This window comes from Hyperoodon ampullatus, assembly GCF_949752795.1.
Source record: "Hyperoodon ampullatus genome assembly, chromosome: 11".
Lineage (NCBI taxonomy): Eukaryota > Metazoa > Chordata > Mammalia > Artiodactyla > Ziphiidae > Hyperoodon > Hyperoodon ampullatus.
In genome coordinates this window covers 43646596-43670263 of record NC_136924.1, presented here as the reverse complement: position 1 = coordinate 43670263, position 23668 = coordinate 43646596, and the positions used below count along the sequence as shown (strand labels likewise).

Here is a 23668-nt window from a genome sequence, read left to right as displayed (position 1 = left end):
CGTACCGATGACCCACGTGAGCTCTGCGAGGAAGGGTGTGTGTCCATCGCGCGAGGGGCCAGACCTCCCCGAGGGCAGCCGCAGTGCCCAACAGGTGACAGGGCGTGAGATCCTGATACACCCACAGGGCTGCCTCAGACCCAAGGCTCCCAGACATTCACTATAGTAGCCTGGGATGATTTCCCTTTTTGTGTTCCTGGGGAAGCTTCAGGGTATCCCACTGCCTGACTCCTCTGCATTTGGGGTTTGCCCACAACTTTGGGGGAGCATCCATCAGGAGCCCCTCACTGCCCCTCCCTCGGGGAGCCCATCCTGCCAGCGGGGGCTGTGCGGGGGCTGCACTGGGGCCGCTTGGCTTCCCGGGCTCGCTTCCTCCTCATCCCTCTGGACCACTGCATGCATAGCCTCCTGAGGATGGGGCGCCCAGAGTGGGGAGCAGGGCCACGGCTGCCTGACCCCCAGGAGTGACTGATTTTAGGCTGGTGGACCCCTACCCTCATGGACGGTTGGGCTGGCGTGGAATTCCAATGCATCCCAACTCTGGAAGGCCAGGGCTGCTGTTTTCTGGCTTGGAGCGCTTCAGCTGAGAAGCCAGATACACTCTGATGTCTGAGCCTTTGTATGTGACCTATTTTTTCCCTCTGAGTTTTTACAATGTTGTTTTCATCTCCAGTGGCCTGAAATTTCATGCTGATGCGCCTCAGGATGGGTCTTTCTTCATTCATTTCTGGCCCGTGGTGAGTCCTTGCACACAGGAAACCCGGGCTTTGAGTCCTGGGAATTTCTTTAGAAAATATGTCTTTGATAATTCCTTCTTCATTGGTCTCTATTTTTGGATCTTATATTCTTTAGACCTCCTGAATCGGTCTTCTAATCTGTTTTTTCTTTTCCTTTCCTACTTCCTACTTCTTTTTTTAAGTTCTGCTCCTGGCTTTTTGAGATTTCCTCAATTTTATGTCCCAAACATTTGCTGGAGTTTTAACAAGTTGTTACACACACACATACTCATACAGGTACGTATTAAGTCTGCGAAGACACATACACACATCACGTGTGTGTGCATGTGTGTAATTTCCAGAAGCGCTTTCTTGTCTTCTTACAGCTCTTGAAATAAGTCTTCCTTCAAGGAAGCTACTGCCTTGAGACAAGCAGCACCCGACTCTGGGTGGGAGGTGGGGGTGAAAGTGGCCTTGGCCAGCGAGCCTGGTGGGCTTGCCGTGCATCTCCGCGTCTGTGCCACCTCCTCTCTTCTGCCTCTGCTGCTCTGTCCCCTCTAAGCTCCTAACCCCTTTCCTTAGGTTTGTGTTTGTTTGTCATCTCTCTCCTCCCACCAGACGAGGATTCTGATGCTAGAAGCCCGGCGGGGGGATGGGGGCTTCAGACCCCAGCTCACAGCGCCCAGGTTCTGCATCAGCCTTGCTTGGTAGGCTAGCGGGAAACCGCCCCCCCAAATTCTTGTCCACCTGAAACCTCAGAATATGACCTTCTTCGGAATTGGGTCTTTGAAGATGCAATTAGTTAAGGACCTTGAGATGAAATCATCCCTCATGTAGGGCGGGCCCTAAATGAGATGCTGGCATCTCTGTAAGAGGAAAGAGGGAAGTTCAGATGCCCAGGGAGGAAGCCGGAGGCCGAGCCTGGCGGGACGTGACCACAGCCCAGGAGCCCCCAGGACGGCAGGCAAACCCCAGAGGCTGGAAGAGGCAGGAAGGACCCTCCCCGGGGATGCAGAGGGAGTGCGGCCGCACTGACCCCTTGATCTTGGACCTCTGGCCTCCACACTGCGAGGGGGTGATTTCTGTTGCTGGAAGTCACCCAGTGTGTGCTCACTTGCTACAGCAGCTGTGGGAAGCTCAGAGCCTAAGTTTCTCAGTAAAGAACCCCCCGTGTCCTGACTGCACCCTCTGGGAGTCGTGGGTCTCACATCTCGGGACTTGGGTTTCTCTCCATCTCCGGGTTTTCAGGAAGTTCCCCTACACTTGGCGTTGGCCTTATGGGGTCCAGAGTTGCGCAGATGTGATTCCTCCCCAGCGTGAGCCTCTGGGGGCTCCAGGCTCCTGCGGGGCACACAGGGGGCCCCAGCCATGGTCCGGGTAGGGAGGACTTGGGAGCCCTCCTGCGGCCTTTCCACCGGCCCCCTGTCAGCTCCGCCTCCACTCCACACGCAGGGGGCCTGCGCCCCGACTCTTGAGTCCTGGAGTCTGAGCGTGACCCTGCCACTCCCCTGGGGTTCAGCTCCCCGTGACCTGCCGAGTGCAGCTGCCTCTCCCGTTTGGCTTTGCTGTTGCCTCGTCTTCCGTTCACTCCCTGCACGTCCCCGCCACATCCAGTGGTTTCCAGGGGGCAGAAGTGGGAAGCGTGTATTCTGTTCTTTACACCTGGGAGCCTGGTACAAGCGCCTGCGAAGTGCCCCCTGACTGCCCTTCGAGAACCTGTGCCCCAGCATGAGGGGTCCAGTGCTCGGGGCCCCAGGGGCTCCTCCTTCTGTGTGTCCAGCCCTGGGTGGGCACCTGGCACAAGGACCCTGGCTGAAGCATGGAGGCCTGAGCCACGTGCTGGGCGAGCTCCTTGGACAGAAGGCCCCGGCCAGTCTTTCTCAGGAATCTCAGTGGGAGGGGCCCACACCGGACACACACAAGGCCCTTGGGTAGTATATTTTGAATCCGGGAACCTCCAGGTTTTCCCAGGGGCCTCCAGGTCAGACCTAGGACTCCTCCCTCCTGAAGCTCCAAGCTTCCTGGGTGGGGCGGTGCTGGGTCTGCGGGGGCAGCCCGGATGAGGCCGGCCGGCCCTGGGACGGTGAGGATGGACAACCAGAAGGGGCACTGCACCCTCCCCACCCCCTGCCCCATACCGGGCTGGCTCTCCAATCCTGGGCCAGCCACGTGGAGGATGGATGCTCGGCACGGATGAGCGACAGTAAGAGCCGCCTGGGCCTGGATGCCACGTGGGTCAGTGCGTGCAGTGCACACTGGCCTAAGTGCTGGGTTGCCCGGCCCAAGCACGGCCAGTTCACGACAAGATGACGGAGGCAGGGGTGATGAGCCGCAGGCCTCCAGGCTTCAGGCAGAGCTGGGCACTCCTCCGTCCCTCCGGGGCCTAAGGGAGCCCCCCGGGTGCCCGTCCGCACCTCGCTGCTGCGCACTCCCAGGTCCAGGACACCTGGGCCTGGGCAGAATTTGGACTTCCTGGGGCAAAGGTGATCAGAGGCAGCTCCTGGGAAAGCGCTTTTGTTGTCCTGAATTTCCATGACATCCAAGGTCCTGGAGTAGATTGTACAGACACCCCCCAGAATACCCCTTGCCCCCCACGGTGGTGTGTCCACGCAGCACAGAATTAAAACGTGGGACTTAATTGTTCATCTGAGAGACGGATTCAACCAGCTGGTTTGTTCTGGTCTAGGAGGTGTTCATTATAGCAGCTACTGTGGAGCATCTTTAACACAGAAGCACTGCACGTAGCAGATGGAGCATGTATCTGACTGTCCTGAGTGCCACTAAAGCCCGGGCGCTGCCCCAGCTGCTCACATCTGGACAGAAGCCGAGGGTGGGCAGGACGGCACTCCACTCGCAGGGCCTCACGCCTACCTGGGGTCTGGCCTCTTCCTTCCCCTCTGCCTGCCCAGTCAGCTCTGCTCTAAGGGGCCGTGAGGGGGTCGAGGAGGGGATGCTGTCTGCGACCTTGGGGAGGGCCTGTGATGTCCACCTGCTCAACTTGCCCTGTGCAGACCAACGTCACAGGCAGCCCTTAGAACAGGGATCGCCGGAGCCACAGACGCCAGGTCCCCCCCCCACCAGTCCCAAGTACCTCTGGGATGCCGGGTCCCCAGCTCTTCACTGTAACCTGTCCTGGTACCCGTGCGACCTCACCTTGTGACCCTGTGTGCGCTTCACGAAGCAGCTTTCACCCTCAAGACACAGATGCGCCCGAATGTTTTTATTCTGTTTCTTCCTCCTTCTTTTAAATGCTGATCATGAGCCACTAAATTAATTTCACGACCCACTAATGGGGTGACGACCTGTACTTTGAAAAGAGGTGATCTAAGAAATGCAAACGTCAGCATGTGCCCGGGGTCTGGCCTCTGCTAATCAATTAATCAATTTATCACATGGATGTACGGGAGCCCCAAATAAGGGGACGCGGCTGGTGGGACCACAAGGCCTGCGCCTGCCCTCAGGCAGCTCATGGTTTGCTGGGGACACAGAGAAGGGAGCAGCCACGGCCCATGCAGAGAAGGGGGTGGAGCGTGACGAGGCAGGGGGGCGGTGACAGCCACTTCCGGACATGGCCCTGGCTGCAGGGGCGCTGGGCTGAGACCCTGGCACCTGGGGTGAATTAGCAGTCACATGGCCAAGCAATCCTGAGTTGTCTTACAGCCCCCCTCACGGAAAACCAATTTATGCTAAAATGTGAAACCCCACAGTGCTAATCTGCCATCTGTAAGAGGCCCAAGATGCAATCGTGGAAGGGGATTACGTGCTCCAATTATAAGGTGTTTGGGTCAAGAGCACAAGTAAGCTTTCTTTTTTTTTCTTTTTTTTTTTTTTTTGCGGTACGCGGACTTCTCACTGTTGTGGCCTCTCCTGTTGTGGAGCACAGGCTCGGGACGCGCAGGCTCAGTGGCCATGGCTCACGGGCCCAGCCGCTCCACGGCATGTGGGATCTTCCCGGACCGGGGCACGAACCCGTGTCCCCTGCATCGGCAGATGGACTCTGAACCACTGCACCACCAGGGAAGCCCCTCAAGTAAGCTTTTAAGAAAGCTTTGAAAATAGGTCTCCACATGCAGGCCAGGGTCACCTCTGCAGACACTTGGGACGATGACAGAACTCGCTGGTCCCCTAGGGTCATCTCAGCGGGATCTGCCAACACAAGCACCCGGGGCCCACCTCCCCGGTGGGGATGTGACCCTGCGGGACAGCACATAGGCGGGAGGTCACTGTCACCGAACACGTCCGGCCACTCGGCCGTGTCTCCGAGCGTGAGCGCCTCCCGCCGGGGTAGTGGAGGGGCCCTGACCTGCCCCTGGTGTGGCGGGGCCTTCCTGCCTGGACCATGGGCTTCTCCTGATGCACCTGTTCCAGCAGGAGGCGCCCTCCAGGGTGGGCTGATCTCAGGATGCGCGCATCAGAGACTGTCTTCTCACCCGGAAGACGCGTGGGCCTTCTGCAGCGCCAAGGCCGCGTCTGAGTTGGGCAGACCCGGCAGATTCAAGCCCCACCTTCACGGCCCACTGACCCCCGGCCGTGGCCTCCCTCAGCCACCCCAGCTGCAGTTTTCATGTCTGGAAACCCGAGGTGATGGTTCTGAGCTCTGAGACCTGTGAGCCCGAAGGGAACAACTGTCTGCACCATCTCAGCAAAGGTCTTAGAGCAACGTAAGCACCTGAGGCTGTGCCTGCAGGGAGAGGGCGCTAGGGCTGCTGAAGGGGCGCCCTCTGCACGTAGAGGCCCCCCAGAACCTCTGAGGGGTGGGGGCGCAGGGCGCTGGGAGCCGGGACGGGCTCGGGGGCTTGACGGGAGGAGACGCCCCAGTTCACCACAAGGAGACTGAGGGGTGCTGCCTGGGGCCACGCGACCTGGAGGGCAGGCCTGACCCCGCAGCCATGCACAGCCAGGCCCGCCACGGAGGGCGGGTGGCCCAGAGCGCCCTCCAAGCCTCACCTCCTGTGGGTGTTCATTCAAAAGACCCCCGACGCAGCGCCTCCCACACCAGGGCTGGCCCGGGCCCCCTGCGCATCCACACGCTGACCCCGGGCCCCACGGATCTGGGGACAGTGGCCCCGGGGTCCAGGGGTCTGCTTGTCCCCCAGTCTCCACCTTTCGGGAAACCTCGAAAGGTCAGCTGCTTCCTAGACAGTCGGGGAGGCAGCGGCCCCACCTCAGAGGCCCTTCCGCTCCCGGAGCATTGAGGCAGGTGGCAGGTGATGAGCTGGCACGCCTGCACACTTGCCAGGTGTGATGACAGATCCCTCGCTTCCGTGCTGCACGTGGATGAACAAGCACGGCCGATGCTCAGACAAGCGCACAGCTGAGGCTTCAACGACTGGAGACCTGGGGGCGCTCGCTGCAGCCCAGCCCAACGCTCCTTGTGGGCGGCCCTGCTCGGGACGGGCCCCAGGCCTGCAAGGGGAGGCTGCAGGCAGGGCCCCCCTGCCTGAACTTCCGCCAATACAAGAGGCCTCCGAGACATCTGATGGGCTGCCTGGGTGCAGCCGGGGGCCCGCGTCTCTGCTTGACAGCCCCGTCCTCAGAATGTGCCCCCAGAGGCCTGGCTTGTCCCCACCCGACCTCCCTGCCGGTGATGGGACCAGGGCGTCCGTGTCTCATCTCGGAGCAGCTACACCTAAGTGGCCTCTTAAGGACGTTGCTGAAACAGCCCATCTGACTTCTCCAGAGGAGGTTGCAAGGGCAGGAAGGGGTGGGTTTTCCTCTAGACTAATTCCTGAGGGGCCGTGGGCCCCGTTTCTCTGCCGTGGATGCCAGGGGAGAACTTCCAGATCCTTCCACAAGACCCCAGACCTCCCTGACATAACGTCCCCCAGCATCGAGGCGGGAATTTTGGCCAGGAGCCATAGCCCACCCCAGTCCTCCGCTGTCTACGTCAACCTCACGAGGAAGAGCCGGATGAGAGGTGATAATTGGCTGGCAAAGTCCAACACTGTGTGGGCCCAGCATACGAAGCACCAGCCATCCCCGTGGCCCCGGCCGGGCGGCCCTGCTCCCCTGGCCCACACCATCCTAGCCTGTGCTTGATAAGTTTTCCTTCGGGAAAAGAATCTCAGAGCAAACAGCCCCAAAGCCACTTTGCCACTCTCTGCCTCCCAGCCTGCGGGAGACCAGCCTGGGGAGCCCAGAGTCTACAACTGTCCCTCCCGGTGGCATCCAGGAGGGACAGAGGCACCCTCAGGGGCTCTCGGGGTCTCTGCTCCAAACAGCCACCATGCCTGCCTGTGGGGGGGAGGGGATGGCCTGGATGAGGCCCACGGCCCCTCCCCAATCCTTTTTCTTTAAAGGCCCTTCGTTCTGAAGCCCTTCTGTGGGTTCTAACCTTCCCTCCAGCCTGGAGCTGGGAGTACATCGCCCAGAAACAGGACAACTTCACCGGCAATCTCGTGTGGGCTGACCGGCCTGGAGGGGGTTCTGTCCAGCCTCTTGCGCCGCTGGGCACTCAGTGACCATGTGATGGGTCTGAGCAGCCCGGGGACAGACTGATCAGGCCGCAGAGCAGGGAGGTTCTGGAGGAGGGGGTGCTGGTAGCCTGTCTGTCTGTCCTGTCATCACGGGAGTAGGGTGTACCCCTGCCCCAGTGTGCTCTGCTGCCTAAGGCTCCCGCACCCCCAGCACAGCCGGGGCGCCGCGTACGTACCGTGGTGGTCTTTATCCGCCCGCCGGGCTGTGTGCACGTCCAGCCTGACCGGTTGATCAACAAGTCACAGCCTTCCCCCTCCAGACAAGGGAGCATGTCACACCACTGCTTTGTTTTGATAATTCGTGCTGCGGAGAGAAGAGAGAGCTGTCAGCACTGGCCTGGGGCATGAGTGGTACCTATGCAGCCCGATTCCCAGTACCAGAATTCAGGGATGTGACGGTCCAGTGGGCAGCGCCTGGTATCAATCAGGGTGGCCTGGCCAGACTGCTGCCCCCTCCCTGGCCTTGCAGTCAATCACTCACTGCCCACCACCAGCTCTGCCACTGGCCACTCAGTAAGTAGTGACTGAGGGCGTTGGGGACAGTTTCAAGGACCTCCCTTCCCAGAGGCAACAATGTACTTCTCTCCTTTGTCTGGAATCTACATGAGAGCCAGGAAAGACAGCAGCGGGCGGGGGTGGGTGGGGAGGTCTCCCAGTCAGGACCCCCCTCAGATGCAGTGGGGACTGCCCGTCTGCAGGCTGGAATCCTGGGGCCTGGGTGGGTGCTGGGAGGGAGGTGGGCAGGGGGAGGGTGGGGACTCCTGGCAGATCGTACGGAGGCCACGGCCCTCCCGGGGCCTCATCCACAAAGGGGACTCCCCCACCGAGGACGTCCAGGGCTGGTGACATCAGGACTCGAGTCCTTGTCATTGTCAGATGGGGTGGGGAAGGTAGACCCCGTGGCCGCTAAGCACTCATGACTCCAAACCCACGCTTCCAGGCAGAAGGGGGCTGCGTCTCTCTCTTCCTGGGAAACCCACCACCTTTCTGTGGCAGTGGTGGGAGGGCCTGGGAAGCCATCTGTGATGGAGACCCTGGAAGGAGGGACTTTGTGATGGAGAGAACACCAACGGTATGCATGGAACTGTTCAAGGAACCTGGGAACTACGGGTCGTTTTGAATTAGGACAGAGTGATGCGTGTCCTTTTTAAAGCAGGTTCGACTGCCCTGGTGGCTGCAGCGGCCCCCATGGCCCCACCCTGCTCTTCCTGCATCTTGAAATTCTTAATAACTTTTAAAAGATCCCAGCATTTCCACTTTGCATGCGGGCCGCCAATCACACCACCAGTCCCGCAGGCAGTGACTGTCCCTACAAAGGCAATAGGGGACCTGGGAGGGGCCTCACCCCATGGGGGCCTGGGCCTTGGGGTCCCTGCAGGGGAGGGTGACTCGGTGAGTCTTAACAAAGGGTGGACTGGGAGGTGGCCTGGAAAACAGACAAGGATGGCAGCCCAGGTGACCTCTTGATGCCAATTCTGACAAACAAGCAGGAGCTGCCTGAGCACAGCGGGGAGTGTCCTGGGATCGATTGGTGGTGCCTGCCAAGGGCACAGCAGAGGGCCCTGTGGGTAGTGTGCTGCTCACCTGGACCCACACCAAGCATCTCTCTACCCACAGCCAGCTGGTCATCCTGAGACCGGCTCCTTTCTAGGCTGAGCTACGGACGGAACTGTGACCCCCACCCCCTGCAGTCGCAGGGTGAAGTCCTGACCCCAGAGTGGCTGGACTTGGAAACAGGGCCTTTATAGAAGTACCTGAGGTTAAATGAGGTCATAAGGGTGGGGCCTCACCCCACAGCATTGGTGCCCTTATAGGAACTGACCTCAGAGAGCTCAGCCTCTCCCACGTGGGACACAGTGCAGGCGGCCATCTGTGGGCCAGGAGGGGGTCCCCACCAGTCAGCCGCACCTGCATCGCAGCCTCCTCGCCTCTGGACTTTGAGGAAATGAATTTCTGCTGTTCAAGGCCTACAGCCTATGGTGCTTTGTGACCCCAGCCTAAGCTAAGACGGCCCGGGAGACCTCACAGTGCGGAAATGCCCCACAGCCAACTGAAGTCAGAGTGGAAAAACACTCCAGCTGAGCATCAGCGTGGTTCCCATGGAAGAGGAGACACAGCTCTGCTCTCATGGCAGGCATGGGAGACGGGCCGTCTCGCTGCCCAGAAACGTCTCTAGGCCACGGCAGGCCCGGCTCCAGCCGCACCTCGCACTCCACGCAGCCCTCCCAGGACCTGCGGGCCACAGGCGGCTGCATTCCCCAGCACATCCCCTCGGGACTCTTTTCCTCATCCGCTCATCGTTCCCACAGAAGTCCCAGGAGCAGCCCCGCCGTCCCTGGTGCACCATTTTGGTGACAGTAAATGACAACACAAAAACCTCGTCACACACCAACAAATGTAAACCGTAAACCCATGAGGAAGCAACAGGATTGAAATACACACCCTGCCAATCCCCGGAAACCCTATGTGCATGGCTTAGAGATGGTCCTGACGAATTAGAGAAAGAAGGGAGGGTTTCTCAGGGATCAACCAGGACAGACGGTGTGGGAGGAGGCTCAAGAGTGGCTAAAAAAAATCTGGACCTGTGCTCCTGTCTGTCTCCTGGGCCACACCCAGGGGAATGCTGTCAGTGTACTGTGCCTGTCACCACGGAGGGGGTACCCAGACCCCAGCTGTGCTCAGGGAGTGGAGCCAAGAGCAGGAACTTGGCCTTCTCAGGTGATAGACCTGCCCTCAACTGCAAGAGGGAAATGCAGTTCTGGAGGCAGGGAGGCCGAGACGAGGCCCCATACAGAGAGACTGGAGCCATCCAGAAGGGCACTGGCCCAGACCAGCGGGGCAGGGCAGCATGGGCAACGTCAGAGGCCTGGTTCTGATACCCACGCTTCCCTGGCTAGCCTGCAGGACCAGACAACAGAGGAGGGATGGGTTCAATCCTGCACTGCTGTGCCAGCAGAGGACCTCAAGCCAGCAGTGCTTCCCGTGGGCTCCGTCCTCCCCGGGAAGCTTGGTGACCAAGGGGACAGACGAGAAGCTGCAAGTGGAGTACCTGGCCCAGGGCTTGGCCAGTCCATGTGTAAAACACACACCCTTCATGGTCAGGTGAGGACAGAAGCCACTCTTGGCCGCTGACCGTGGGGCTGGAGACGGTAGACGGACACAGGCAGAGACCGAGCCAGCCTCCAAGCATCCAAGGGGCTGGGACGCCTGCTGGTCTCCTGAGGCTCCTCCTCCCAGGACGCAGCTCAGCTCGGCTCCAGGCCCTCGGTCAAGGACACGGGCCCTGTTCCCCTTCCCCAAAGCACAGGGGGCGTCACCAAGCCTTCATCCCCTCTGCTCTGTCCCACACGCAGTACTAAGAGGCGGGGCGACGGCGGTGGAGGAACATGCAGCCCCTATTCTCCTGGGGGGAGCCCCACAAACATAACAGGACAAGATTTGAGGGTCAGTCAGGAAGAGGGAGGAAAGCTTGAGGGGCAGGGTCCCAAGTGCCTTCAATAGGGGGAGGGGCGTAGGTCCTGCCCATGCTGCAGCCACAGAGCCTGGCCACACACGTTCACACACACTTACACACGTGTGCACATGTGCACAGGAATGCAGAGGTCACACAAATGCCCACGTGCAGGCACATGCACACACGTAAACACCCACAAAGGCATGCACACCACACCCACACGTGTGAAACAGCACACACGTGTACACCACGGACATACACACAGATATGCGCACACGTTCACAGGCACGCTCACTGCCATACTTGTGGGACCACTTCATGGGCTGGCCCGGCACATAGCAGGCATGCGGGTGTGTCTGCAAAACAAATAGGCATACCTGCTGCCTGGCCACCGCCCTGTCCCCACCTGGCGCAGTGGCCTGGGCGTGCGGGTGCCGGCCCTGCGGAGGGCACTGGCCGGCCAGGCTGATCACACAGCACCTTGCGTTGGCCGCGGGAGCTCGGCTCACTCAGCCCCGGCCCACGTCCTGCTGCGGGCGGACGGAGGCGCAGGACTGGGCTACCACGTCCCAGGGACAAAGGGGCCTTTCGTGCCGACACGCCACCGCCTCCTCTCCTCTGGCCCCAGCGTCGTGGCAGCTCCCAGCGGGGGAGGGCGTCACCCAGGGCTGGGGGTGCTGAGGGGCCAGAGGGATGGCGGCTGACGGCTGCGGACGGCGGCCCAGCCTGTTCCTGTCACAGCCACGGGGCCCTCGGCCCGTGCAGCCCAGGGGTGTGGATCTCCCGCTGGCCACGCGCCCAGTGCCTGTCCCGGGCCTCGGGGCCCAGCGTGGACCAGCTCTGCAAGCTCGAGCCTTTGAGAGGAAGCGGAAGCCCCGGGACCCGGCCCAGCCCACACGCCTCTCCCTGCGCCTCGCACGTACACACGCCCACGTGCACACACATCCACCGTGTGCATGTGTGGACGTCGGCCTGCAGGGTCCCCATCTCTCCAGCGGCCAGTGCTGGGGCCTTGGGATGGAGAGGCTGGGTCCCTTCTCTCCGAATCTCCCTGTGCGAGGACACCCGGGTGATTCCAGGCCCGGAGAGGCTCATTCCCAGCTGCCGCCCCCCCGAGAAGGAAGACGCCCCTGCAGCCCAGCTGCTTGGGAAGGATAGAACAGAAGGCCTCTCGGGACACAGAGGGCGCCGGGCCAAGCTCTCAGGCAGGCAGGGGCCTGGTGGCTGGGAGGGGAGCAGGGCAGGGCCCAGGGCGTCCAGGGGGCTGAGAAGCGGGGGGCCCGGCTGGGGTGCAGGTCCTGGACACGACCGGACTGCTTCAGGTGGGTCTGGGTCAATCGGCTGAAGGGCCAACTTGCCAAAACTGTGGGGCAAACTGTGCCTGGAGTCGAAGACACATCCTGGCAGCTGCAGGGTGACAAGGGCCACAGAGGGGGCTGTGGGGACACAGCCAAGAGGAGACGGAGTGATGTGTATTCAAGGGACAGGACGGCTCTTCCCAGGTGAGCAGGGTGGCGCTGCAGCCCACGAAGAACCCAAGGGAGGACCCTCAGGACAGGTGCGCTCACCAGGGGTCCTAACGGGGACATAGCTCATCTGCCTTGGGGCCCTGCCTGGGGGACCAGCTCCTTCCTCCTTAAGAGACAGAAGGAGCCCGGCCCCTGTGGTCCCCGCTCTGAAGATCAGCCGCCTGGGATCAGAGGGATTCCAGACTGAATTCACTCAGATCTGACAGCCAGCGGAGAGAGGGGCCTTTGGTTGAGCTCATTTACACCCCAAAAAGCTAATGGTGCTTTACATATGCAATTTCTCAGGAGCCTGCAAATCATTCAGAGTTGGTCTCAAACAGCAGAGGCCGGCAGCATCCTTCTTCGGAAGGCCCGTGAGACAAAGCTTTTTCTTATCTGCTCACATTTCCTGAGCCCTTGCCCTCACCAGTCCCCGTGAGGGCCTCTGGCTGGCTTAGCCCTGGAGCTGCAGTGTCCACCCTCCAGGGCCAATGCTCGGGAAAAAGACGACCCACGTGAGGCAGGAAAAACGCGGGAAGGGCCAGGACCGAAGGCAAAAGCTGGAGGGCCTCAGAGTCCAGACTCGCCCTGTTCAAAAGGGGCACTAAGCGCTGTGGCTTCTCCCCAGTGCTCTCCTCGACTGGGCTAAGCATCCTTATTTGATTCCTTTCAACCTTCCTGATCAGCATCCCGAGGAGGTGCAGAGGGTCTGAGTGGACCCCAGTTCAATCAGCTCACCAGCCATGGGAGCCTCCTATGGCCAAGAGCCTGTGTGCCCAGCCGTTGATCCTGTGTGTATGTTTGTGTATATGTGTGCGTGTGTGTGCACACACCTGTATGTTGTGTGCGCACGTGAACGCACAAGTATTTGTGTGTGGGTATGTCCCTGTGTGATGTCTGAAATTCTATCCTAGTGACTGAGCTGCACATATGTGGGAACCCTGCCGCCAGCAACACCCCTCTCCCCACCATGATGCCCATGATGCTGGGACCCCCTCTTTGTTTACCAGCACAAACAAGCTCCAAAGATGTGGAAGCTCAGAAACATGCCCCTGCAAGATACCCTCGCCCACCCCCCCGAAACCTAAGGATTGGACAACCAGGACGACCTTGAAGCCATCCGGGGTCTGGTGGACAGCACGCCTGCTCAGACGGCAACTGCAGCGACCAGCACGCTGCTCGCTTGAGTCTGGACAGATGGACGGGGATCGCGGAGACCATATTGCTCCGCTCAACGCCTGCACCCCTTGCTGCTCGTAAATTGCATGGTTCCCTTTGGAATAAACTGTTTCTTCATTTCCATTAACACGAATCTGCTTACTTTACTCAACAGCTTGGAAAAATGAATCATCTAGAACAAAACCAGTGGGATTCCAGAAATCTCTGGCCACATTCTCAGATACAGTCATAAATGGACTTTGTCTGTCTGAGACGGGGAGGCCGCTGTCTCTGGCAGCATCTAACCCAGAAGCATCTGTCCCCAAAGTTCCCTGGATCTTGCTGGTGACAGAGGGGTGAGGCCACATCCACACCCATGAGGAAAGGGGCGGCTGACATTTAATATAAGCATATAGATATTAATTACACACACACACACACACACGGGAGTCAAATATAACTGGGATATATCAAGGGTTCTGGAAGAATCTATCGCATGAAGAGCTGACACAGGCCCTGAGGATGTAATCCATGCTACTACTGCAGAGAACGTTTCGAGGACCCCAGAAGGGCCCTGGGCTCCCATCTCTGTGCTCCTCAGGATGGCACGTTGAGGCCCCTCCTGGGAGCAGTTACCAGCAGGGGCAGGAAGGCCCGTGGGGTTGGGAGGTCAGAGGGCACCCTGGGTAGCCCCCGAGCTATCCTTAGAGGACCTTCCCGGCAATAGCCACTCTCAGGCCATCCCTCCCTGGCAGCCTGGCCCCGGGGACGGGAGGAATCAGAGGAGTAGCACTCTGGAGGAGGGCACAGCAATGGTGGAAGGACAGGTGAGCCCACAGGAGGCCCTGCACGGCCTGGGGAGGGCCGGCAGCTGTGTGGAGATGACCCAGCACACCTGGGCCTCCCTGGCAGGCTCTGGTCTCCCCCTGACCCCACCAGGGGATCGGTGGCCTTGGGCTTGGGAAAACGCAAACAACCAGAGCATCTGCTAGGACACCCCCCTGATTTCGGGAGAAATCCATTTTGCCCTTACACACCCAGGGCAGCTTCTGCATTTTACGAACTCCCATTTGAAACGTCAATGCCCAAACACACCAGGTGAGCACACCTGGCGGGACCGAGCAGGCCAGGTGGCTTTTGGGGACTCTGAACCAAGCTGCTGGGCGGTGCAGACAGCTGCTGACCACAGGGACCGGCTTGCTAGTCCTCACGGGGAGTCACAGGCTCCTTTATCGACAGACTGACTATTGGTTGTTACTTACGAGGAATCAATTCGCCTGGTCTCCACATCACACGTGGGGACAAGAAAGCTCAGAGAGGTCGGGAGATTTCCACATTCACACGGCGGCCAGAAGGGGATGGTGCAAGGGCTTGAGCCCGGACAGCCTGACCAGGGTCCCCCATGCTCCCTGATTCCATGCGGCCGTGCGCAGGAACGGGCTCCCAGAGGCAGCAAGAGGATGAGCAGGCAGGGCCCGGCCGGCAGGAGAAACCATGGCTCGACCAGGGAGGAGAGGAGGCCAGGCTGGCCTTCGGAGCTCAAGCCCTTGGGGTCTGAGTCCCAGTGTGCTGCTGCTCACAGCTGGGCCCTCAGGTCAGGTGCCCGCCCTCTCTGTGCCTCGGTTTTCTCACCTGTGGATGGGATGAAGGCCACTGCGTCGGGGCAGGGTAGGGGGCTGATGCAAGGACAGAGCTGATGTAAGAGCCAGTCAGAATGGCTGCGGCTGAGGGAAAGCCCCCCGCCCCACCACTGTTCATTCTCTCAGCATCATTATGGGCTAGGACAGCGCAAGGGATGCTGTGGCACGAAACACGCGTGTCCCCAGCACCAGGCTGCTCTGCTGCAGGCGGGTGGCTGGCCCTGCAGTTGGTGTGGGGCAGAGGCCTTCCGTCCAAGCATCCTGAGCTCTGGAGGCCAGCAAAGGACAGCACAGTCATACCGAGGACCAGTGCAAGGGCCACTGAGGGGACAGGGAGGTGACCCTCCTCTGGGGCAGCCCCATCCCCCCAGACTCTGTTAAAGGGCCCTTATGTAGCCGCCGCCTGCCCCGTCCTCCATCTCTGGGTCCGCTAGGCCCTCCACGCTGCTCCACAGCTACACCCCCAGCTGCACGGGACCAACTCAGGCCCCTTCCTGTGGTCCACCACGCTGTCCCGAGACGGGCATCTCTGCTGTTTGTGCTTTCCAGCTTAGCTCTGCTATCAACACGCCTTTCATCTTCTTTTGAATTATCTTCTCAGGACATATTTCCGGGAGAGGAATTACGGGGTCAGAGGGCCTGAGCGTCTCCATGGCCCTGGACGCATCCCGCCAGGCTGCCCGCCAAGTGGACCAGACCCCGACCATGGCCAATCATGTGTCCTCGGTCATCTGTCCCCAGGGGAGTTGGCACCGGGTCCCGTCCTGCAGGCGACTCTGTGACCATCAGTAGGCGGGTCAGAGGGCAGCTTTCTGACGGCCTTGGGCCTGAATAACTCTCTCCTGCAGACATTTATTCTGTGCACGTTAGGCCCGTGAGCCTGTGTTCTGAGAGCTGCAGGTAGAGATGGCGTTTCCCGTCCTCCCTGGAGAAGCTGCTCTGTCCCCGAGACGCCCCAGGCCGGGGCCACAGTGCTCTGGAGGAGGGGCGGGGTCTTGGCAGGGGTCACAGGATATTCCAGGAGGCCTGGGTGGTGGCTTGTCCCAGCCCCTCTCTGTCCCCAGAAGCATCTGGGGGGTAGAGGATGGACGGGGTCCTGGGGCTCCCACCATGCTGGACCCACAAGACCAGCCAGCGGCATCCCAGCCCCGAGGGGCCTCCAGGCTGGCTCCAGAGGCCTGGCTGCCAGCCCTGGGCTGCTCTGGCCTGGGACCGTCTGGGTCTGCAGTTGGCAGCCCGGGGACAGGGAGCTGCTTCCCATTCTGACCCGCCCGGGGCTGTGCTCCACCTACAGCCCCCCGCCATCCCCAACAGGGCTTTCTAACATATACACAGGTATACGTCTATTCACGCGCATATTAGGAGCTTCTACGTGCTCACACATTTTGCTTGGTTCCCAATAATTAGAGTACGTTGCATGCACATATCTGCCCTACCTGCGATTTCAGGGAGGGCTGTGCTGATATTCATCAGTTTATAGGGTTAGCTTCATTCCCTCAACCTTCCCCCAGTGCCAGGCTGTGCCAATTCCTCTTGTAGGAACTGGGTACACAGAATTGCCTCCAATGGTCCCAAAATATGCTTCCGGTCTTTGCCATGCTGATTACAGCTGACAGCCAGGAAGGGGGGTCTGTGATGGCAGCAGGGCCTTGAATCACAGCAGTTCCCGGCTACCCACCTGTGTTCTGGGGGCCCCAGACGTCCCAGCTGAGAGCGTGGTGTGGATTCTCACAGCAGCCTCGGGTGGACACAGGGCCGTGGGGAGAAGGAACACAGAACCTGAAGGAACCTGAGACCCTGAAGTCACAGTAAGGAGCTGCCCAGGTAGAGGGGAGGGAGGGAGGGAGGGAGGGGCCTCCATGCAGAGAAGCCCCCATGCAGGGCTGGCCCTGGGCACACACCTGCTTCAGCTCCCAGCTCTGAGGCCCACTTGGTGACAGGCGGACTTCAGCCCCAGGATGGAGGGACGTAGGGCCCAACATCTGTCAACCCTGTTGGTGAGGCTTAGTGGGCTCAGCTGGAAAAGGTGTGAGGAGATGGAGGCCTAACGGAGCGTCCTGGGCAGCCACACGTGGCCACTGACCCTACGTCCGCACTGGTCCAGGTGATGTTAAAAGCTCGCTGCGCTGCGGCGCACGGGTAGTGCACTGAAGGGGGTCCACTAGGATGCTGGGGGGATGGAGCATGTGGTCCTGGATACACAGGTAAGCGTCGGGTCAGGAGAAGGGTGCCAGGGACGAATAGCCCTCCCTATCCTGGCTTTCCAGAACCTTCTCTGACCCTGCCCGGCTTCTGCTCCTGGTCTGGGGTGGGTGGCTTGTCATTGCTACCACGGCCCCTGCTGCTCCTGGGGTCACGGGGCCTGACACTCAGCACCGTGTGCAGGTTACGTACCTGTCCCCCCTCACTGGTTTGGGCATCTCCCCGCCCCCACCCTCACTCAAGACGGGCAGAACAGTAAGGCCAAAACGCCAACAGGAAGAGCTGCGTCAGTACAGGGTCCTGAAGACCCCATCCCATTCCATCCTCACCAGGCCAAAGCAGGAAGGCAGGTCCCAGCCAGCAGACTAGGGACAGGCTCCGAGGGGCAGCCCCCCGCACCCCTGCACCACCCCCAAGCCAGCCGGGGCCTGACTCTACTGTCCAGGGGTGGCCTCTCTGCCCAACCTGGCCAGGGAGCCCGAGGCTCGGGGACTTCTTGGGAGCAGCCCGCCTCCTCTTTGAGGGGGGCCACCCCAGGGGTCTGGCTCCGGGCTCCCTGAACTGCTCTGGTCTCCTTGGTCACTTGGGATGGACAGACGTCGGTGAACCAGCCCAAACTGCAAAACCTCTGAGAGTCACACCTTCCTCCTTTGCAGGCAAGGCAGCTGTCAGTTTTCTGGAGTCTTCTCAGGTGTTCTGAACACTTCGGGGCCAAGCACGGGAGGCCCCCGTCCGCCCTTGGTACCGGGATTAACCCATCAGGGAAGCGAGTGGGATGGGAGTGGGCACAGCTCAGCCGCTGGGACCCCCGAGCTCAAGGGGCCTGTCAACCTCTACCTCCCGGACAAAGAGGGCCATGGTCACTCACTCAGGCTGCACTCACCCCAAGCCATGGGGCACGCCCAGCTCAAGGATGTGGGCCTGTTCTCAGGACCAAGGGGCAGGCGGGGAGACCCACTTTCCCTGGAGAAGCCTGGGGTCCAGTGGCCCCAAGGCCATGCACGCTCCCAGGTGGGGTCTGTGATGGAGGCCAAGGCCGTGGGCCCCGCCAGGCTGGCACACGTCACAACCACGACCCGACAATTCGGGAAGAAAAGGCACATTCTCCTCCTGGTCATTCATGCTGAATCCTTTAATCACTCAGAAAAGAAAAATCTGCAAAACCCAGATTACATTTTAAAATTAGACAAAATTTTCTTTCGACAACTTCTGGACAGCATAATTTAGCGAGAACAGTCTCGATAATTATTTTTTCTTTAAATAGTTATGGTAGAATGGATTAATTTTTGAGACGGTTCTCTGATTAGTGTGATTCATTAGCTGCCTGGGACCTGTCCCCACCAGAGCTCGAGAATGGAGAAGTTTCCCTGTATGATTAGTTAGCATCCTGTGCCCGTGGAAAACACTCCAGATTTGGGTAATCAAATTGGACTGAGAGAGAAAAACCACAGTTGCCATGAGCTACCTGTCTCGTTATTTCACCAGGATTAAGAAATGTAAGTAGAGAGGAAAAGAAAAACACTCCAATCATTTCTCTTGGGCAAATTCCCATGAATTGACAGAAGCTCCTTGAGAGGGCAGACAGGAGATGCAACCGGCTTTTCATTTTAACCTGGGGCAGGAAAGCACCTCCCTAGTTCTGGGAGGTGGCAGGGCTCCTGGGGGGCAGCAGGGGAGCGTCACGGCCTCACTGTGTGGAGACCCTGCACATCCCTTCGTAGAGAGCTGGGACACACTTTCATTCAGGGAGGCCACTTGTGGCAGCCAGGCGCCCATGGGGGTAGGGGCTGTGTTGTGGGTCAGTCTCCCAGGAAGTGATGAGGGCCATGGTCCAGGGGCGTGGTCTTGCCTGCATGGGGGAGATGCTGGACATGACAGAGGGGCACTGAGGCTGAGAACACTGGCTGCTTTCAGGGAATCCAGGCCCCCACTAGGACTCAGACCTATCAGCTCTCACAGAAACTTTCACTGTGAGGAGCATGAAATATTTAGAAAACCATCCTCTGTCCACTCATTTCTCCTTCTGTTCACCTGTCCATCCATCCAGTCATCCACCCCTCCATTCATCTATCTACCCATCCGTCCAACTATCCATCCACCCAACTATCCATCCACCCAATTATCCATCCATCCACCATCCAGTCATCCACCCCTCCATTCATCTATCTACCCATCCATCCAACTATCCATCCACCCACCTATCCATCCATCCATCCACCCATCCACTCATCCATCCATCTGCCCACTCATCCATCCATCCACTCATTGACTCATCCACCCATCCATCCATCCACCCATCCGCCCACCCATCCACCCGCCCATCCATCCATCCATCCATCCACCCATCCGCTCATCCATCCATCCACACACTCATCCATCCATCCACTCAAAACCTTTGGCGTTCAGAGCACCGTGAAACCCTGAACTTGACTTCCTTCCCCCAATGGTCAGAGAGGCCTGGCAGCATCACACAGTGTCACGTGTACTGGGAAGGGCCAAGGAACCCACTGCTCAGGGACCCCTCTGTCCTCCTTCCCCCCAGAGCAAACTTCAGAAGGAGGAGGGAGGGAAGGGGTGGCATCGGTGGCTGTGTTGACCCCACCCTGCCTCCCTCTGACTCCTGAGGCATGCATGGCCAATGTGTAGTCAACACGAGGCATTCTGGGCTTCCCACCTCTCCCCTCCTCTGAGCCTCTCCTGCGTCCATGGGGAAGGTCAGCCGGCAGTGATGCAAGAAGCCAGGGACAGCCCATGGGCTCCAAGGCCTCTGCCCAAGCTCTTCCTGATTGGCCCAGAGAGGAACTGTAAAGAAGCAACCTGTGACCACCTCTCGAGAAGTAAACAGGGGGGAAGACGGGCGGAGGTGGAGGCTTGGGGTCGCCATTGTAAGTGGGGAACCATCGAGTTTCAACCCACGGAACTAGAGGTGCCAGCGGCTCTTGGAGGGTGTTCTCCAGACCAACCTCCCCATCCTCAAGCAGCTCTGCTCTCTCCTCCCTGACACGGGCACCTGCCAGTTGGCCCTGATGGCCTCAGAGACCCCAATCCCTTACCCCTGCAGGAAGGGAGGTTGTGAGGCCTGTGGAAAGGTATCGATAGGGAGATGCCGGCCCAGGAGGAGGCTGGTGCCTCCCGGGGATGAAGGTGGACACATCACTCCAGTCTCTACCTCCATCATCACATGGTCTGCTCCCCAGGTGCCTCTGTCTTCACGTGGTATTTCCTCCTCCTATAAGGACCCCAGTCAATGGATCAGAGCCCACCCTGATGACCTCATCTTAACCTGATTATATCTGATTACATTTCCACCTAAGACCACATTCACGGGCACATGGATTAGAACTTCAACACATCTCTCTGTTGAATCCAATCCACCAGACGCCCTCCCTGGGGCACAGAAAACAGGGTACAGGTCACGGGGCAGGCCACATCCCACGTTCCACACTCAGGATTGACTAGCACAAGGCCCCCTGGCCCCTGGGAAGTGGAGTGAACTGGGGGCAGGTTGCGTGAACTCAGCACAGAGCCTGGGAAATGAGGGGCGCGGGTGTTTGATCAAGTACCAGGGAGAGGCTGTGTTTGGACACCACACCAGAACCTATCGTGTTTGCAAGAAGGATAGACTGCTTCCAACCAAATAGTTTTGCATGCGTGTTTTATCTTACAATCTGGGAAAGGTGTCTCTAACGGAAGCTTCTCGCCTGTGTTGTAAGATTTACGAAGATTGATTTAAAGTAATGGGAAGGAAGTCTTTCCTGATGGTCTGTTTATTTGCTCGATGGTTTGAGCCCCTCATGTTCTGAGAGGCTCCAAAATGGGACAAACTGGGTCTGGACATTTGGATCTGGTTTCCTTGGTTACTGCCTTGATCCGCATCCCCAAGTCTCCCCATAACTCTGAGCTCAGGTTCGGTCGAAGCACAGGGCCCTGCCCGGCATCACTAATCTTCTTGCTGAAATCCCCAAAGGCTGGATGTGCCAGGGTAACGACAAGGACCTGCCAACCACCCGAGTGAAGCTGCTGCATCAGAAAGAAAGGGCCCTGGGGAGTGAAACGCCCACTGGAGATACAGAAATCTAAGACCCTCAGTTCACGGGCTGGAGTCTTCTGGAAGCACTCGGGGTGGCATGCTGAAATGGGCTCGGTGCCCCGCCCAGGGATCCCCAGCCCTTCCTACTTGGGAGGTGGGGCTGATGCAGTCCTGGTGCCTGGGGGTCTCCGCGCATCATGCTCGTGGGGCTGCTGCTGGATGCAGGATGCAGCAGGATGAGTCTGGGGGTCTCCCAGCAGCTTGGGAAAGCCACCAGCCCTCGGCTTACCTGTACCCCTCGTGCCCTGTGCTCCCTGTTCTTGGGGCTGCTTTCCTTCACTGCCGGGGGCTGCCTGGCCCCACTCAGTGCAGGGGGCACCCTTGCCGCCTCGGGGCACACATGGCTTGAAGGGGAGGACGTGTCCAGGGCCACAGGAGGGAGGCTCCAGGCTGCGGTGGGCTGGAAGCTAAGCCCTCTCTCTGAATCTCTCCTTTTTTCTGTTCCAAGAATCCAGCAACAGCTGGTGGCCACCTGGGCAGCAGGATGAATGGCTCCCCTGCCTGGTGTCCACAGAGCTGCAAATTGGGAGTTATTTATAGCTCTGCCTCCACTAAAAGCACAGGCTGGAGCCAGGGTTGGGGTCTGGGGAATGGAGCCTGTGGGCCTATAGCTTTAGAAATGAAGTCCCATCCACAGCCCGGCTGGACCAAGACTCCCTCTGGGGCAAAGGCGGCACCAACCCGGCTACAGAGGCAAGGCCGGCTCGGGGCTGGGAGCTGGCCAGAGGGCTCTGTCTGGGCTTCCTGCGGCCCCTGTGACTCCTGGGGACAGAACCGTCCTCCCCGCTTACAAGGGGGAGCCAAGGTCCCAGGGAGTCAGCCCAAGGCCTTGAGGGGACCATGCAGAGCTAAGGGTGGAGCCAGGTGTTCAGAGCCAACCACTGACCCTTGAGGGGCATCCTCTGCTCTTTCCATCTGCCCCATGACATGGAGCTACATAAACCTACACGTGGTTTTTTGTCCTGTTGCTTTTTTTCTTTCTTTCTAATTCAACCTTGAGTGTTGTTTCCGTGTCGTGACATCTGTCTCCAGCATCTTGGCACTGAGCACAGGATTCCATCCTGTGGGCCATGCCGGAGACCCTTTCTGACTGTGGACCAAGACCACCCTGCCCGTGCCCACTGGCCACCTGCCTGCAGCCCTTCCCCCACCCTTGCCCCTGCTGCAGGGGGTCCACTGTCCCAACGCCCTTCTCCACGCCTCTCAGGCCTGACCCAGACCTCCCCCCCGATGGAGGCCTCTCCTGCCCCTTCCACTGATCATAGGCCCCAGGGTCTCCCTCAGGCACCCTGACCCTTCCCGAGGCCAGTGACACATGAATTTGAGCGTGGATTTGGGGAGTCTGAGCCCCACAAAAGGTCAGCTCCGTGACAGTGGGGCCCGGCCTGCTCTGTCCCCTGCTGTACACCTGGCACAGCAACTTGTGCATAGAAGGTTCTGGAAATATGCACTAGAGGGGGGAGGGAGGGACAGACAGATAGAGACAGGCAGCACTGTGCCCCTGGCTGGGCTCAGGCTGCCTGCTGCCAAGCACGAGAAGCCCCTGCCCGGACGTCATCTTTCAGTTTCCTCATGAGGGTCCTTCCCAACCAGGGATCTGTGCCCCCTGAGCCCTCGCAGCTCAGAGGGTGGGCAGGCATCGCTGGGGAGTGGGAGGGAAGGGGACAGGAGGAGACTGGGGTCTGGGCCATTGCAAGCCGCTGCCTCGTCTGCCCCGCTTGGTGTGTCCGGAGGAGGCCCACCCTGGCTCCCAGCACCTCTGCCGCCCCACCCGGGCAGTTCAGCAAACACCCAGTAGGCGGACCCCCACGGTGGGGCAGCAGGAGTAGCCTTAGCCCTGGGTCACCTGCCGCACACACACCTGGGAGCCGGGCAGGACCAGGCCCTGCGGGAGGTGCGGGCTCTGTGCCATCAGACGGGGCTGCAGGGCAGCAGCGGAGAGATGGGGGCTCTGGGCGCAGCCCCTCAATATCGGCAGCGGTGCTGCTGCATGGACCAGCATCCCCATCCCGCTCAAGAGGTGCTGGTCACGCTCGCCGCCCCCATGAGCCCTGGCATGCCCGTCTCCAGAACCGCGCTCCCAAGGCCAGCACTGGGACCACCTCGTGAGGACGATCTGTGCCGGCCACTGTTCGGTCCCGAGGTGGCTGTGACGCAAGGAGCCCGACCCGGGCTGGCGGCAGGACAATGAGACCCTTCAGTCCATCAGCCTTCCCGCTGGAGGCTTGGGAGCAGCTGCATTCAGTGCAGCTTCATTGTACTGGCCACTGCTTTCTGTTCAGGACACAGGAGAGAAGTCGGACAGATGTGTCTTAATATGGGTTTGTTGACACTGCCATGGTCGGCGAGGATGCTGAGAAGTCCCTTCCGGCTGAGCGCCAGGCGGGCGTCCCTCCACAGGGATGAGGGGAGCTTCCTGCGAGC

General features: G+C 59.7%; 1 protein-coding gene across 1 annotated transcript in view; it reads right to left on the bottom strand.

Annotated features, from left to right (window-relative positions):
- Positions 1 to 6905: 6905 nt before the first annotated feature.
- TAFA5 (TAFA chemokine like family member 5) overlaps positions 6906 to 23668 on the bottom strand; it is a gene marked incomplete at both ends in the record, with an annotated part of 173581 nt that continues 156818 nt past the window's right edge. Inside the window, 3 exons of the mRNA XM_079714916.1 lie at positions 6906 to 6950; positions 7079 to 7237; positions 7369 to 7496. Of these exons, the coding sequence (XP_079571042.1) occupies positions 6906 to 6950; positions 7079 to 7237; positions 7369 to 7496 (332 nt within the window). The remainder of the gene's footprint in view (positions 6951 to 7078; positions 7238 to 7368; positions 7497 to 23668) is intronic.